The sequence below is a fragment of the Melospiza georgiana genome, chromosome 8, assembly GCF_028018845.1.
Source record: "Melospiza georgiana isolate bMelGeo1 chromosome 8, bMelGeo1.pri, whole genome shotgun sequence".
In the NCBI taxonomy this organism is placed as follows: domain Eukaryota; kingdom Metazoa; phylum Chordata; class Aves; order Passeriformes; family Passerellidae; genus Melospiza; species Melospiza georgiana.
Genome location: NC_080437.1, coordinates 30,777,804 through 30,791,764, shown reverse-complemented (window position 1 = coordinate 30,791,764; position 13,961 = coordinate 30,777,804). Strand labels below are relative to the sequence as shown.

Sequence of the window (13,961 nt, the reverse complement as noted above, 5' to 3'; positions counted from 1 at the left end):
GACTGAAATAAGGAGAGGTAGGAGTTTAAGATGGCTGTCTGTGGGGAGATGTGTTAACGAGGATTTCTGCTGGCCAAGATAACCTGCTTCCTTGGAGAGATCTGCTTGAAGGAAGAACTTTTTGGGTGTGTGCGTCCTGGGGATCTGTTTGTTTGTTTACAATCCAGGGGGCCTTTTTTTTTTTTTTTTTTGCTTTTTCTTCACCCCCCCTGCAACTGCATTTTTTCAGCCTTTCCTAGCAGCTTTATTCAGATTTATTTGGCGTGCTTTGGAGAAAGCCACTATATAATCGGGAGGTCAAAGGCAGACTGAAGAAAGTTAATAATGGCTGCTAATGGTGCTAACAATTCAGGGTGAATCTTGTCAAAAGTTGTTTTTTTTTTTCCCTCTCCCCCACCCTTTTTTTCTCTCTCCTTTTTTTTTTTTTTTTTTTTTTTTTTTTTTTTTTTTTTTTTTTTTTTTTTTTTCTGGAAGTCTCAGTCTTTTGATTGTGTGTTTCCTGAAAGCAAGACCAATCATTTCAGTTTATTCACTGGCTAAACTCTACTTGATTGGGGACAAGCACACAAACCATCCATTACGATCTGATATATTATCCAAACAATTTAGTGTATTCATGAGGTAACCTAAATGTGGAGGCTGCAAAATTACCCGTAATCAATTGAAACAGCGAGTGCGCGTCCCTCTGTGTGTCTAACAACTACATGTCTCTGTAATAAGGCAGACATTAAATCATTTTAGAGTTGTACTGTTGAGTACCTGATCACTGGGCGCTCTGGGAAGCTGGACAGTCACATTAGGACGCTGGGACTGAGGAAGCCGCTGCTTTTCCAGTGGGATAAAACCCGATCTTCCTTACTCAAGGTGCTTTACAGATCCCCACCGATCTCACCCTAAGTCGTGCAATATCCAGCATAGACTTCGTCTTCTTCTTCTTCTTCTACTCTTCTATAATTTTTTTGTTATCGTTGTTGGCGCTTTTTTTTTTTTTTGGTTTTTTTTTTTTGTTTTGTTTTTATTGCACTACATGTTTGGGAAACAAGACAAAATGGACGTTAGATGCAGTTCAGAGACTGAAGCTAACCGGGTCTCGAAGAACGGACATAAAGAGGGCAAGGAAAGCAAAGGGTCTGAAGGAAATATTTCTACTTCTTTTTTGAAGGATCAGCAAGGGACTTTTTCTGCCTCTGCAGCCACGGAAGGTTGTAATAAAAGTAAATCTAGTTCGGCTGATCCGGACTATTGCAGGAGGATCCTAGTTAGAGGTATGAGTTTGAGGTGTTTGGCGAGGGTGGGGGAAGGTGAGCCCGGGAGATGGGGTTGATTTTGCCGCTTTTTCTGGGGTCTGGCCCTGGGTCCAAAGCCCTTCCTACGGCTGCGGGGGAGAGACCCCGCTCGGGGCCGGGCCGTGCCGTGCCCCGGCCCCGCTCCGCCGCCTTTATCCCGGGGAATTTCCGCCGCAGTCTCGGCGCAAAGTTAAGCCGCGGTCGTTGCTCCCCGGCGCTGCCCCGGAACGGACCGGCCCCGCTCATTGTTGTTTTGTTTGTCCTTTCCTGCCCCGCAGCTTTCCCGGGGTGCCGGTCCCCGCGGGGAGCCCCGCGTTCGTTGCCCCGTTCCCCGCTCCCTCCGCGCCCGCGCGTCCCGCCCGCGGCCGGCCGCGCACCACGGCGAGGGGCAGCGAGGCCCTCTCGGAGGGCAGAGATTCCCTCGGTGCCTCCTCTCTCCGTGCCCGGCAGCCCGTAGGAAAGGGCTGCTTTAAAACAACCACCAGCCTGAAGATAAATGGAGGGATAACGAAGGGTTGTTTAATTATTACTTTTTAGTAGTTATACGTTTAATTTCCCTCAATCTTCGTCCTTTCTCCAGGCTAAAATAGATAAATAATCTTATTCTTACTCCCTCCAAAAAAACGGAAAAAATTACCTGAAGAAATTTCAGTTTTATTAAGGTGCGTTTTGGGGGAGGAGGGAGAGAAGGGAATCTGAACAAAATATGTGGGAAGCAGGCCTTGAAAGCCAGAATTAATCCTTACGCCACTGGCTGACCCAGAGAAGGGTCAGATTAAAATGATGTGATTGTCTCTGATTTAAAACGTACCGAGGAGGTAAAATTACGGCAAGTAAAGTTCCGAAGGCTTTAAGGTAACCTGAATCTGGCTCTAGCTTGACAGTCGTGTTAATGAGATTTGTCCCGCTTTCCTTCCAGTCGGGGCTACCAGAAAAGTGAGGTTTCTGCGGGCTGGTTGGTGCCTTGTTTTCTTTCCCTCCCCCCCTCCTTTTTTTTTTTTTTTCCCTCCTGCTTCTCGTTGCCAAAACCCCAAAGCGGCAGCGGCAGCGGTACAGGGTGGGCTGGAGGTGTCCCCACGTTCACAGTGGCAGGCAGCCAGGTCGGGGCACTGCTGCCTCCAAAAGCTTTTTTTTTTTTTTTTTTTTTTTTTTTGGAAGCATGAGAAACTTATATTAAAAAAAAAAATAATAAGAAGTGTTTATATTTTGGGGTGGGGGACGGAATGTGTATGGTGGCTACCAGCAAGTCCTAGCCCGGAGCCCAAGGGGAACAAAGAGTAGCCCTGCACTCCAGGCAGGCACAAAGCCTGGCCTGAAGGATCTCTCTCCCCCCAGCTTCTTCCCAGACGGGCCGTGGATGATGCCGCAGTGTCGCACTGTGAGCGCAATATATTCAAAGTAATTTTTAAATGGGCTGAGGGGATTAATTATAGAGGCCCGGGCCCCCATCGCCCCCTCCTTCCTTCTCTGTTGTGGGTTTTTTCCCTTCCGTGGGTGCAGTGGCCAGGTGCAGAGCCTCAGTCGCAGGGACCCTGCTCCATCCCGACTCGTGCCTCGGTCCTGAAGGCGCTGGGGACGGCTCTTTCCCTTGGAAAAATTCGAAAGTATAAAAAGGAGGGGGAAAGCAGAAGAGAGTTGCCTGGGTATGAAGCTGACTGCGCCTTTCTTTGCCAGATGCCAAAGGTTCAATCCGAGAGATTATTCTGCCTAAAGGGCTTGATCTGGACCGTCCCAAGCGGACCCGCACCTCCTTCACGGCCGAGCAGCTCTACCGCCTGGAGATGGAGTTTCAGCGCTGCCAGTACGTCGTGGGCCGGGAGCGCACGGAGCTCGCCCGCCAGCTCAATCTCTCCGAGACTCAGGTAGCGCCCCAAGGCCGGGGAGCCGCGCCTGCCCTGCCCTGCCCCGCGGGACCCCCTTCCCGGCCCGGGCAGCTCCGTGCCCTGCGGGGCCCAAGGACGCGGCCTTGTGCGCCTCCTGCGCCCTCAGCGCAGCCCCCGCGGGGCGAGGGGCGAGGCAGCCCCGGGGTGCCCACGCGTGTCCGGCCGGGATGGAGCTGAGGGGCTGCTGGCTGAGGAGTCCCGGCTGGGGACCTCTAACTGCGTGTCTCCCTAAGTGCGTGTGTCCCTAAGTGCGTGTGACCTTAACTGCGTGTGACCTTAACTGCGTGTCCCTAAGTGTGTCCCTAACTGCGTGTGTCACAGCAAGAGGAACTGCTGGCCAAGGGAGTCCCTCGTGTCGCCTCACCCAGCCCCTCTGGGCTCTCCCCGCGGGCGAGGAGGCCCGAGGGCCTCGGAGGGAGCTTGGCCACGAAGCCAAACTCCCGCCGGACCGGGAGCGGCTCCCCCAGCTCCGGCCCGAGGGGATCCGGCCCCGCCAGGCTCGGTGTGCCCGGCTCCCCCAGCTCCGGCCCGGCCAGGCTCGGTGTGCCCAGCTCCCCCAGCTCCGGCCCGGCCAGGCTCGGTGTGCCCGGCTCCCACAGTTCCGGCCCGCAGGGATCCGGCCCCGCCAGGCTCGGTGTGCCCAGCTCCCCCAGCTCCGGCCCGGCCAGGCTCGGTGTGCCCAGCTCCCCCAGCTCCGGCCCGGCCAGGCTCGGTGTGCCCGGCTCCCCCAGCTCCGGCCCGGCCAGGCTCGGTGTGCCCGGCTCCCCCAGCTCCGGCCCGGCCAGGCTCGGTGTGTCCGGCTGCGCGGAGCCGCCGCCCCCGGGCGCGGAGATTTCGCTGCTGCGGCCGGGGAGAAGCGAGGGGAGGCCGAGCCGCTCCCAGCCCAGGCATACAGGCGCTCAAAGTCGCAGGGAGAGACGGGCACCTTCCCCCCGGGCTGCCGGGCTGGAGATGTTCGGGCTGGGCTTTCCTGGGTATGAGAGATCCGGGGATGGGGCTGAACTTTGGGCCGTATTTTGAGTCCTTGTATGTCCGAAGGGGAGAATCGCTCCTGCACCCTCCAGGGCAGAAAGGCCGGGGACCGACAGGAGGCCTAAAACTGTGTGAGAGCGCAGGGAAGCATCCAAAAGTCCAAACTTAAAGCTGGTTTCATATTTCCACAAAACATCATATAACAGTAAATTCCCCTGATATGATAATTAGCTTTTTCTTTCCTTGCCGCATAGGAGTGACAAGTTCAACAGCTTGTAGGTTACAGAACCTGCCATGGGTGGGTTTTGTAGTGTTTTGGTTTGGTTTTGGTTTTGTTCGTTGTTTTTTTGAGTGACTTCCAGAATTCCTTTTTAAAGTTGAATATTATTTAAAATTATTTGGGGATAGAGAGAGAGCGTCCAGTTTGGAATACGGGGAAAGAAGCTCATTGCTGCTGTTACCCCCAGGAAGGGCAGTCGGAGCGGGCAGCGGCTGCTGGGAGCCGCGGAGTGCCCGGGGCTCCGGCTGAGCCGGCTTAGAATAAAGCGGTGAGAAAGGGCTGGCTCCGTCTCGCGGAGAATTCCCGGCCTGTAGTAAACTAGGACGAAGTGAGAGGTCTGGTTAAAGATGCAGAACGAAAGGCCCCGGGGTCACCCCGAAACCGGGCCCAGACAGAGGGTGCGGGGGGCTGTGTCTGCGAGCGCGGCTTTGTGCGTTTGGGAAGCGCTCCCCGCTGCCAAGAGCCTGTGCCCCAGCCCTCCCCCGCAGCCTCCGGGGGGGCACCTGCCGGGGGCGCCGCTCCTCCCGCCCCGCTGACCCTGCCTCTCTCCCCGGCCCGCAGGTCAAGGTCTGGTTCCAGAACCGGCGCACCAAGCAGAAGAAGGACCAGGGCAAGGACTCCGAGCTGCGCTCGGTGGTGTCCGAGACCGCCGCCACCTGCAGCGTCCTGCGGTTGCTGGAGCAAGGCCGGCTGCTGTCTCCGCCGGGGCTGCCGGGCCTGCTGCCGCCCTGTGCCACGGGCGCGCTGGGCTCGGCGCTGCGCGGGCCCGGCCTGGCTGCGGCGGGCGGCGGCAGCGCGGCGGCGGCTCCGGGCGGCGGCGGCGGCTCCCCGCACCCTCCGGCCGCCAGCGGAGCCGCCGGGCCGCCCCCGCCCGCGGCGCTGCACGGAGCGGCGGCCGCGGGGCACGGGCTGTTCGGGCTGCCGGTGCCCGCGCTGCTGGGCTCCGTGGCCGGCCGCCTCTCCTCCGCGCCCCTGGCCGTGGCCGGCTCGCTGGCGGGCAACTTGCAGGAACTGTCGGCCCGCTACCTGAGCTCGTCCGCCTTCGAGCCCTACTCCCGGACCAACAATAAAGAGAGCGCTGAGAAAAAAGCACTGGACTGACTCTAAGTACCTTCCCCCTATTTATATTTATAGTCTCTATTTGTGGCGGTATTTATGGGACGGGCGGCCCCGCTCCCGCCGCCCCCGAGCCCCGCGGCGCGGCTCCCTCCGCGGGCCGGGGCGGAGCGGGGCCCGCAGCCCGGGGCAGCCGGGGCCGGGGCCGGGGCGCGGCGGGGGCTGCGGGCGCCTCCCGGTGCGCTCCCGCTGCCCGCGGTCCGTCTGTCCGGGCGGGAGGGGCGATCGCGCTGCTCGTTCGGTCGGGAAGGGACGCAGAGGGTCAGCGGTCGGGCCGAGGGTCGGCCGGGCTCCCCTCCATCGGCTTCGGCCAGTGCCGAGCGAGGGAGCGGGGTTTCGGAGAGAGGAGGATGGAGCTGCCAGGTGATGCCCGTTTTGGGGTGGTTTTTTTGTGTCCCCCAGACTCAGTGATTTCTAAGCACAAAGGTTTTGGGGCCCCACCTGTGGCCCCCGTTTACCCCCACACTCGCTGCACTACACCCTCGAGCGAGCCCTTAGCACCAGTCAGGAAATCCTCCAGCAACTTTTCTTTTTCTTGGTAAATCTTGAATGTGGGAAGGGCCGAGACTGACTGAACGTACAGTCACGAATAGGGGCGACAGAAACCAGTGGCTGCAGAAATTTTGCGTAAAATTGTCTCTTCCTTTGAGATAACACAACGCCCCCCCTTTTTTTCCCCTTTTTTCCTTTTTTTTTTTTTTTTAATTTGAATTCCAACGGGCCTGTCCCGCGGAGCTTATCTGCAAAAACAAGTCTGCAGACAAATCATGGAACTCACAAATCTATTTGTATCTAGATCTGTTGCGATCGTAATTTTAATTTTTATTTGCTTTATTTGATTTTTCCAAATAATTTCAATGTTCATCTAAACACAAAAAAACCCTGTAGCCTTCCTTCCTCCTAAAATAACCCTCTCGCATATCGCTCATACTTCATTTAAAACGAACGTAAAATATAAAAATCGTATCTTTTATTGTTATTTTTGTACTTTAAAACACATCTATGTAACAAACTTTTTTTTTTCATAATTCTTACTGCTATTTTCTCCACAAACATATGTATTTCACCTTTTAGTATTCTGGATCGAATATTTTCTGTTCAATTTCGGTACTTGAATTTGCCACAAAAGGGATGCTGTACTTAGGTAGTTCTTTGGGGGGAAAAATTATTTACTTTGGTTTTAAGTTTCTTTTCTTTCTTTGAACTTTAACACATGGCGTTTACAAACTGTATAAATACGTGCCACCAAACTGTAACCAAAAAAGAAAAAAAAAATTACAAAAAGTGGAATGGTTGCTGTAGAATATAGAATTAACTATAGACCAGAACTGGACAGAAGGAGCTGGATGAAAAGAAAATAGTAATTTTATTGTAAATTATTTACGTCTGAAGTTTCTAGGCAACTAGTCGAAAAAATAATGAATGAATCGAGCGCTGAGCCCTTGCTACTAACTTTTGTTCTGAATGTTTTGGATATTTGGATGTTTTGTATTTATGTGGTGAGAGTGAAATATATTATATCTATATGATGACGGAATTAGGTGTATTTTCGTCTTATATTTGTAGCACCCAAATTGCCTTCATTTACACATGCACTGAAAAAAAAAAAAAAACCAACAAAAAACCAACAAGATAACAACAAAGCCCTATCCCTATTTAACCTGCCCGATTTTTCCTGTTTTTAAAATTAAATTGAATGTTTCATTTTAAGCGGGGGGCTGTGAGATCCACTTCCTAGAGGGTGATTTCCCGGCTGGGGCAGTTTGGGGCATTCCCAGTGCCGTGCTCGGCTCTGACCCAGCCCTTGCAGATCTCCCTGGCCCGGGGGCCGATCCCTGCCCGTGCCCGTGCCCGTGGTGCTGCCGGTGCCCCGGAGGTGCCCACCCTGCCAGGTGCCACCCCGTGCAGGGCACTGCTCACCTCCAAACCGTGCCGGGCCAGGCAGGCACTCCTGAGTGCACATCCGTGCGTGTGTGACATTGTACAGATGTACAGGCACATGTAAAGACACTGCTCAGCTTGTGTGCACAAATACAGATATTTAGAGGGGTTTTCTGAGCAGCTCTTGCTTCCATTCTGGTTGGCAGCCCAGCCCTGAGGGTTTTTACTGGGCAGGAGGGCAGGTTTCCCAAGGCCCTGGCTCCCCAGGCCATGCCACCTGGGCAGGGTGGCACCTGCTGTCCCCACAGCTCTGCCCTGCCCTCAGGTCCCTCTGTGGCCTCCACTGGGCTCTGCCACAAGCCTGTCCCAGCCAGGGCAGATGCACTGCCCCAGGTTAGGGGGGAAGGATGCAGTGGTGATGCTGATTTGGTTGGTTTTTTATGAAGAGTGTAGAAATGATCTGGGGAAGGGCAGCCGGGGTGAAGGAGGGGATCACAGGTGACATTTGAAGAGGTGACATTGAAACTGCTGGTCAAGACTGGAAAACTTCACGGGGAGGGAAAAGTGTTGTATTAAAAAGAAAAGAGCTGAATGTGACAGAAGAGATCTGCCAGGGAGATCTGGAGAGAGAGGGTGGTTTTCAGTTTGTGCCTTGCCTGGACTGCACAGCATCACCCACAGCCCCACACAAAGAAGGGAGCCCTGGCCTGGGCTGCCTTTGGGAATTCCCTTCCCAAGGAGGGAATTGTCACCACCCAAAGCCTCCCTGGGCTCCCCTGCCAAACAGGGGGCTGAGCTGTGTGATGAATTTGTCCTGTCTTGCAGGACCTCCCTGCAGCTGAGATGGGGCCATTTCAGTGCCCAAATTCGCTGCTGCGTTGTGAGCCATGGGAACAGCAGCACAAACGTGTTCTGACAGAGCTGGCTCAGGTGCCCTCATCTAAAAAGAGGATTTCCCTGCTCCTCTCTTTAACCAGAGACTGCAGGAGCATTCCTGTCCCCTCACACAGGTGCCACGAGGCTCTTTTTCCCTGGTTGCTGGCCTGATCTGCAGTCTCAGGGCTGGAGCTGTGGTCAGTGTAAGCTCTCTGCTCCCCTTGTAAGGCAGTTTAAGCCAGCATCAGGCTAAATTGCTGACACAGTAGCAGAAGCCCTTGTTTTACAGCTTTGCAGCCCTCAGTATACATGTGAAGAGCTAGACATTTTTATTCTTATTACTATTATTATTAATTATTTCTGAACATTTAAAAGAAAAAAAATAAAAAGAGGGATGTGCCTTGAAGTGTGAAGGAGTCTTGTCTAAGCATTGAGGTGAAATAAATACTTCAGGAAATATTAATTTCTTTTTTTTTTCTTGTCTCCTTCAAATTCCATCTGTCCCATATCAGGGGCTGCTTGTGGGCTGGGGTTGGAGCAAAAACCAGAGGCTCCCCAGTCCTGTGCAGGGCTGTCACAGTTCTGTTTCAGTCTCTGCTTGTGACTCAGGCCAAAACCTTGGAGCCCCACAGGGAGGGAGGCAATCGGTCATTTTCTTTAAAATTTTCAGCATTTCAAAAGCACCGGGTCCCTGAGAACCAAAACACCCTGGTTTCTACAAAACAGACATAAAAATATATTCATTTGCATTTCTGTAAAAAAAAAGAGGGAATACCACCTGTGTTATTGCATAGGAAAAATTAAAAATCATTCATGCACACATCTACATATACAGTGAAGCTGAATATAAAAGCTGGTTTGATTTTTTTGGTTAGTTGGTTCAGTGGGGTTTTTTGTTTTTTTTTTCCAGCAACACCAAAGCTGTTCTGAAGCTGTGTGCTGCCCAGAGACACTACTTGCTTGTTTGCACTAAAATGCTGATTTTCATCCTACTGGAGCAATGAACACAAGCCACCTTCCTGAAGCTATTTGCTGCTGAAAGGTTTTGCTGCATTTCTTGCTGTATTTTTATTTGTGGCCATCACTGGGGCTTTAGAGCTCAATCAGAGAAATATTTCGTTTATGCAGAGGGAGCATGTGTGAATGTGAGGGGCAGGAATATTTAGTAGGAAAGCAAATAAACCAAGTATAAATCTATATCTGGCATGAATTTTTAAAGGAAATCACAGAAGGATTTCTGTGGCAGATGGACTTCCCCAAACTTTTCCTTAGCAGCAGCTACACATAGGGCTTAGGATTTACAAAGATGGAGTGCAGCATGGGCTATTTAAATTTCTTCATCTGAAGGAATTCATCAACTCAAGGAGTATTTTCACAGTTACATGGACAATATATCTTTTCCTGTGGCTCTCAGGAAGGAAAAGCTCCGAGGATCAGCTCCAGAGCACCCAGGGAAAACACAAAACAATGCTAGCCAGGTACACATAGGGTAAAGAGGAATCAGTCTATTTAGAGGATATTTTCAAAAGCATTTGCCCACCCACTTAACATAGACCCTGTTTTATTTGCTGCTCCTCCATATCACTCATGCCAGGGATTAGTGCAGCCTCTGACCACTCTGTCCCCGTTTGCAATCCTGCCATCAGCCCAAGGTACATGACCTTGTGACATGGAAAAAAGCACACCAGGTCTCTGATTAACTTCAGAGTATTTAATTACTTTTAAGGAAAGAAAAACACTTCCAAAGAATAACTCTTGAGCAGAAGCAAGTCACAGCCACCAGCAAGTGTTTAACAAAATTACCAGGGAAGCTAAAATGAGATCAATGCATGTGATGCTGTCTATGCAAAAGCCACAATATAAATTGTGACCCTGGGCCATAGCTGTGGCCAAAGTGCTGGCTGGCAGGGGCTGACCTAGGACACTTCTGACTCAGGTGTAAGAACTCTCTAACAAGCACTTTACTCCCCATCTTTCTGCTTCTTATAATTGCTGAGCAACTTAAGCACAGTATTTATTTATTATCTTTCTATATGTAGTTGTTAGTGCTCATGCTGTTCTTTGTCTCTGTGTAAATGACTGACTCTGGTTTGTATATTAAGTCTTAAAATTTTCTAGTGGAGTGCGTTCTACAGTCAGTCACACACAGAACAAAAATTATTATATTTTGTGTATGTTTTCTATTTTTTGTTGACATGAATTGTCCCAAGTTCTGTCATTAGAATTAGCAGAACAGATGTTCCCACCTTCTGCAACCACATCCTTTTTAATTCTTTTACCATGTTATCTTTTTTTTCCTTTTTCATGAACAATCAAAATAATTTTAACTTATTTTCATACACAGTTCTTGCAAACTGTACTTAATATAACTGTTTGCCAAGAGGTGCTGCCTTTTTTTTTCTTATTCTCCCTGTGGAAAAAAATAAAGTAATAAATTCCCAGAGCTTTTTTCTCTTCAGCTATCTGTAACCCATTCTTCTGTTTGATCTCCCTGCTGTGAGCAAGAATGAAAACATCACATCAGTATAAGGATTTGCCCAGAACACAAACCTTTACTTGGCACTTAGTGTCATTGCCAATGCAAGAAAACTGGATCACAGGCCTCATCTGATGAGATGCCACGGCCTGGGTAAATAAATTGGTTTTTTTTATGTTTCAGCTGAAGCAGAAAACCAAGGAACCAGATGTAGCAGAGGCAAATAAAAGAGTTCAATCCACACAAGGTAGGTCCACAAAGTTTGTCACAGAACCAAGCACATCTACCTGGCAGAAACCTCTTCTTACAGCTCTCACAAATGAGTGGTTTGGCTGCTTGAAGAAACATCACCAAAGGTATGGGCAAAAGCAGGATTTAGTATGAATTTGTGGAAATGCAGCTTGACATAGTTTGATGGCAAGGTTCACTCTACAATTTACTGCACAGGTTAAGGTGTAAAAAGGAAGATCAAATTAGAAGCAATTTGAAATGATTTGTATGGAATCTGGGAATGCAAAAGCAGGTAAAGGTGTAAAAGAGATGGATGCAAAGATAAGGGTGCAAAGGGTTTAGCAGCACTTAATCATTGAATTCTTTAACATTTACAATAGTGATTCAGTAGGGCTCACTACAACAATGGCTTAACCATAGATTTGAGACAGTAACATTCATACCATAATCAATTCACAGGCACACAGGTAAAATTATGTGTACACAGATTTCTATGGGTGTAAAGGCTCCTATCAAAAGTTCCCCTCAGGTTCAGTGAAATATTCACACCAAATCATTGTACTCACACCAAATCATCAATGCTCACACTTTGCATTTCCTGACAGGCAAGGGTTTCACTCTGAGGAATGCAGAGATGTGGTGGGATGGGGAATCAGCCCCAGCCTTGTTGTCAGAGATGGTTCCTTGAGTACCACAGACTTGGCTTGGGAGCTCTGAGAGGTGCCCCAGCCACAGGGAGGTGCTGCTGCAGCTGCTGCAGTCCAGGAGAACTCAAAGAGTCTCACTTGGGACCACCATTTACAGGGTCACAGGATGATTGACTTTGGCCATCAGTAGGTTTCCCTCCTGACCATAGCCCAAGCCAATAACTGCTGTGGTTTTCTTGCAGCTTCCCAGAGTGCTGTGACAATGGTACCATTCCACCCAGGCTACAATTCACACTGGTGCCACTCCACTCAGGCCACAGCTCAGGTAAGTGGTTTACCAAGGTTACAAAGGAAAATCGCTTATCCTTTGTTTCCCACCTTTTTTGGAAGCTGATGTTTCTGGTGCTTTCCACCTCTACAGTGCAAGAGCTCCTGGTACAACCAGGGAGTGATTTCTGGTGTGGTAAATGGACACTTCACCCCTCAGCTGGTTCCACCAGGGTTTATCAGGAGCCTCTGAGGTCGCAGAGCAGGCCCAAGGATGAGGAGGGTGGCAGATGCACCACCACAACAATCCAGAAGCACTTCACTGAAAGTGCATGAAAAACAGTCCATGAAATGGATGGAAAACCAAAGGGAAACTTGTTTTCCAATTTTGTCTCAAAAATTTAAAAAAATGAACATGAATTTAAATTTTTCCTAAGGTTGGTATCCTTTACATATCAGAAGATTTTTTTTATTAGTCTAGCTGCACAGGGATCAATCCAGCAAAAACATTTGCAAGAGTTTTTGTTCTTCTAAATTCCCTTCTACTTTTTTTTTCCTTTTATTTTAGTGGACAAAAAGTAGAAGGAAACTCATCCTGGCAAGCAACGAGTTGGCAAGTCATGAGCTGTGGATTCAGGTTGGATATTGGGAAGAATGTCAGCCAGGACACAAAAGACAGAAAAAGGTTACTGAGGTCATACTTGGTTACAAAAATGCTGTTAGAGAGAGAAAAAAGTGAAGGATAACCTGGTATGTGTACAGAAGCATGGAAGGATGTCCTCTTGGCTTAATTCAAAACCCATGAAAGTTAAGAAGAAAAATTAAGAAAATTAAGAAGACGAATTCTCATTTTTGCCAGAATTTGTCCGATTCTGAGAGCACTGTTAGTCATTGGCCAGTGAGTTTCTATCTGCTCTTCCTCTGAAATGGGGATGCTGATGCTCATCTAAACCTGTTCAGAAGGAGGTATGAGTGTCAAGTACTAGTGTACTGAAATAAAGTTGAGACAAAATTGTGGTCAAAAATTTGACGGCCACCGTAGTTGACTCCAATTCAGTGTTAGCACTTACTGCCTCTTGTTAGCCCTGATCTTTCTTCCTTTCTTTATTTTCTTGCCTTGTCTCTAATTTAAACCTCCAAAGGGTGTCTACCACTAGACAGTTATAATCTCCTTGAGGCCTCTAAACAATTTCATAAACCAAATCCTAAATGGAAATTAGAAACAGGCAGGAGAGTGAAGTGTCTGTTGCCATAAAGGGCTGAGGAGGATAAATAGCCAATCCAAGGCATCCTGAGTGCATGCTCCAAGATAATCTCTATATTTCTCTGGACACAGCATTGTGAACATCCTCAAGATCAGCTGATTACTGAGATGAATTAGCAAATAAGAGCCCATTACATCAGGTGTTGAGGAGGACTTTAATTGTGCTCAGGCTCCAAATGGGAAACTTTATACTGTGTCACAGCTGCTAAAACAGCAGAGCCTTATGGAAACAGTCTTGGATTACTGGCCCCATGGAGTGAAACATTTTGAATGGAAGGGATTATGCTTATTATTTCCCAGTGCATTGTGTTTTCTTAGATATTTTTACTGTTATTATTATTATTTACCAAGTTAATTGATACATACTCATGCTTAATGATGTTTCCATGTATATTTAATACTTTCTTCCACTGTTGTAATTTGAATGTGGTCGTAGGGAAAATAACATGAGATACATGAAATAGTTGCCCTTTGTTAAGATTAAAATCTTGAGAAACTTGGTGAGTTTGCTTATCATCCACTTGCCAAGTGTCCTCCTGCCTTTTACCTGAAGAAATCAGATCCTTTGCCAGGTAGAGTTTAAATGGTATTTTGTGAGAAGATGATCACCATAGAGGGACTGCCCTCAGTCTCAGTATAGACCATTTGTGTTCAGAACAAATTTCATCTTTTATCAGAAGAACCAAGTCGGGAAAAACCCAGAGGAATTGATTAAAACTTTTATAAATTAAATTTGTCTGTTGCAAAGGGAAAGCACCAGACTTGTTAGCTGCATTTCCAGT

At 49.0% G+C, this 13,961-nt stretch overlaps 1 protein-coding gene across 1 annotated transcript; it reads left to right on the top strand.

Annotated features, from left to right (window-relative positions):
• The first annotated feature begins 804 nt into the window (after positions 1-804).
• Positions 805-12,840, top strand: VAX1 (ventral anterior homeobox 1). Its single transcript, XM_058029376.1, has 6 exons — positions 805-1,265; positions 2,961-3,148; positions 4,983-5,528; positions 10,954-11,017; positions 11,891-11,973; positions 12,484-12,840. The coding sequence occupies exons 1-3, from the start codon at positions 1,028-1,030 to the stop codon at positions 5,520-5,522; spliced, it is 966 nt and encodes a 321-aa protein (XP_057885359.1). The 5' UTR covers positions 805-1,027; the 3' UTR covers positions 5,523-5,528; positions 10,954-11,017; positions 11,891-11,973; positions 12,484-12,840.
• The last annotated feature ends 1,121 nt before the right edge of the window (positions 12,841-13,961 follow it).

Bases quoted from the DNA above. Each gene is read 5' to 3' on its own strand.
- VAX1 (XM_058029376.1), top strand. From the start codon at position 1,028: ATGTTTGGGAAACAAGACAAAATGGACGTTAGATGCAGTTCAGAGACT. The intron at 1,266-2,960 runs GTATGAGTTTGA...TTTCTTTGCCAG, and splicing joins CAGGAGGATCCTAGTTAGAG to ATGCCAAAGGTTCAATCCGA. The intron at 3,149-4,982 runs GTAGCGCCCCAA...CCCGGCCCGCAG, and splicing joins TCAATCTCTCCGAGACTCAG to GTCAAGGTCTGGTTCCAGAA.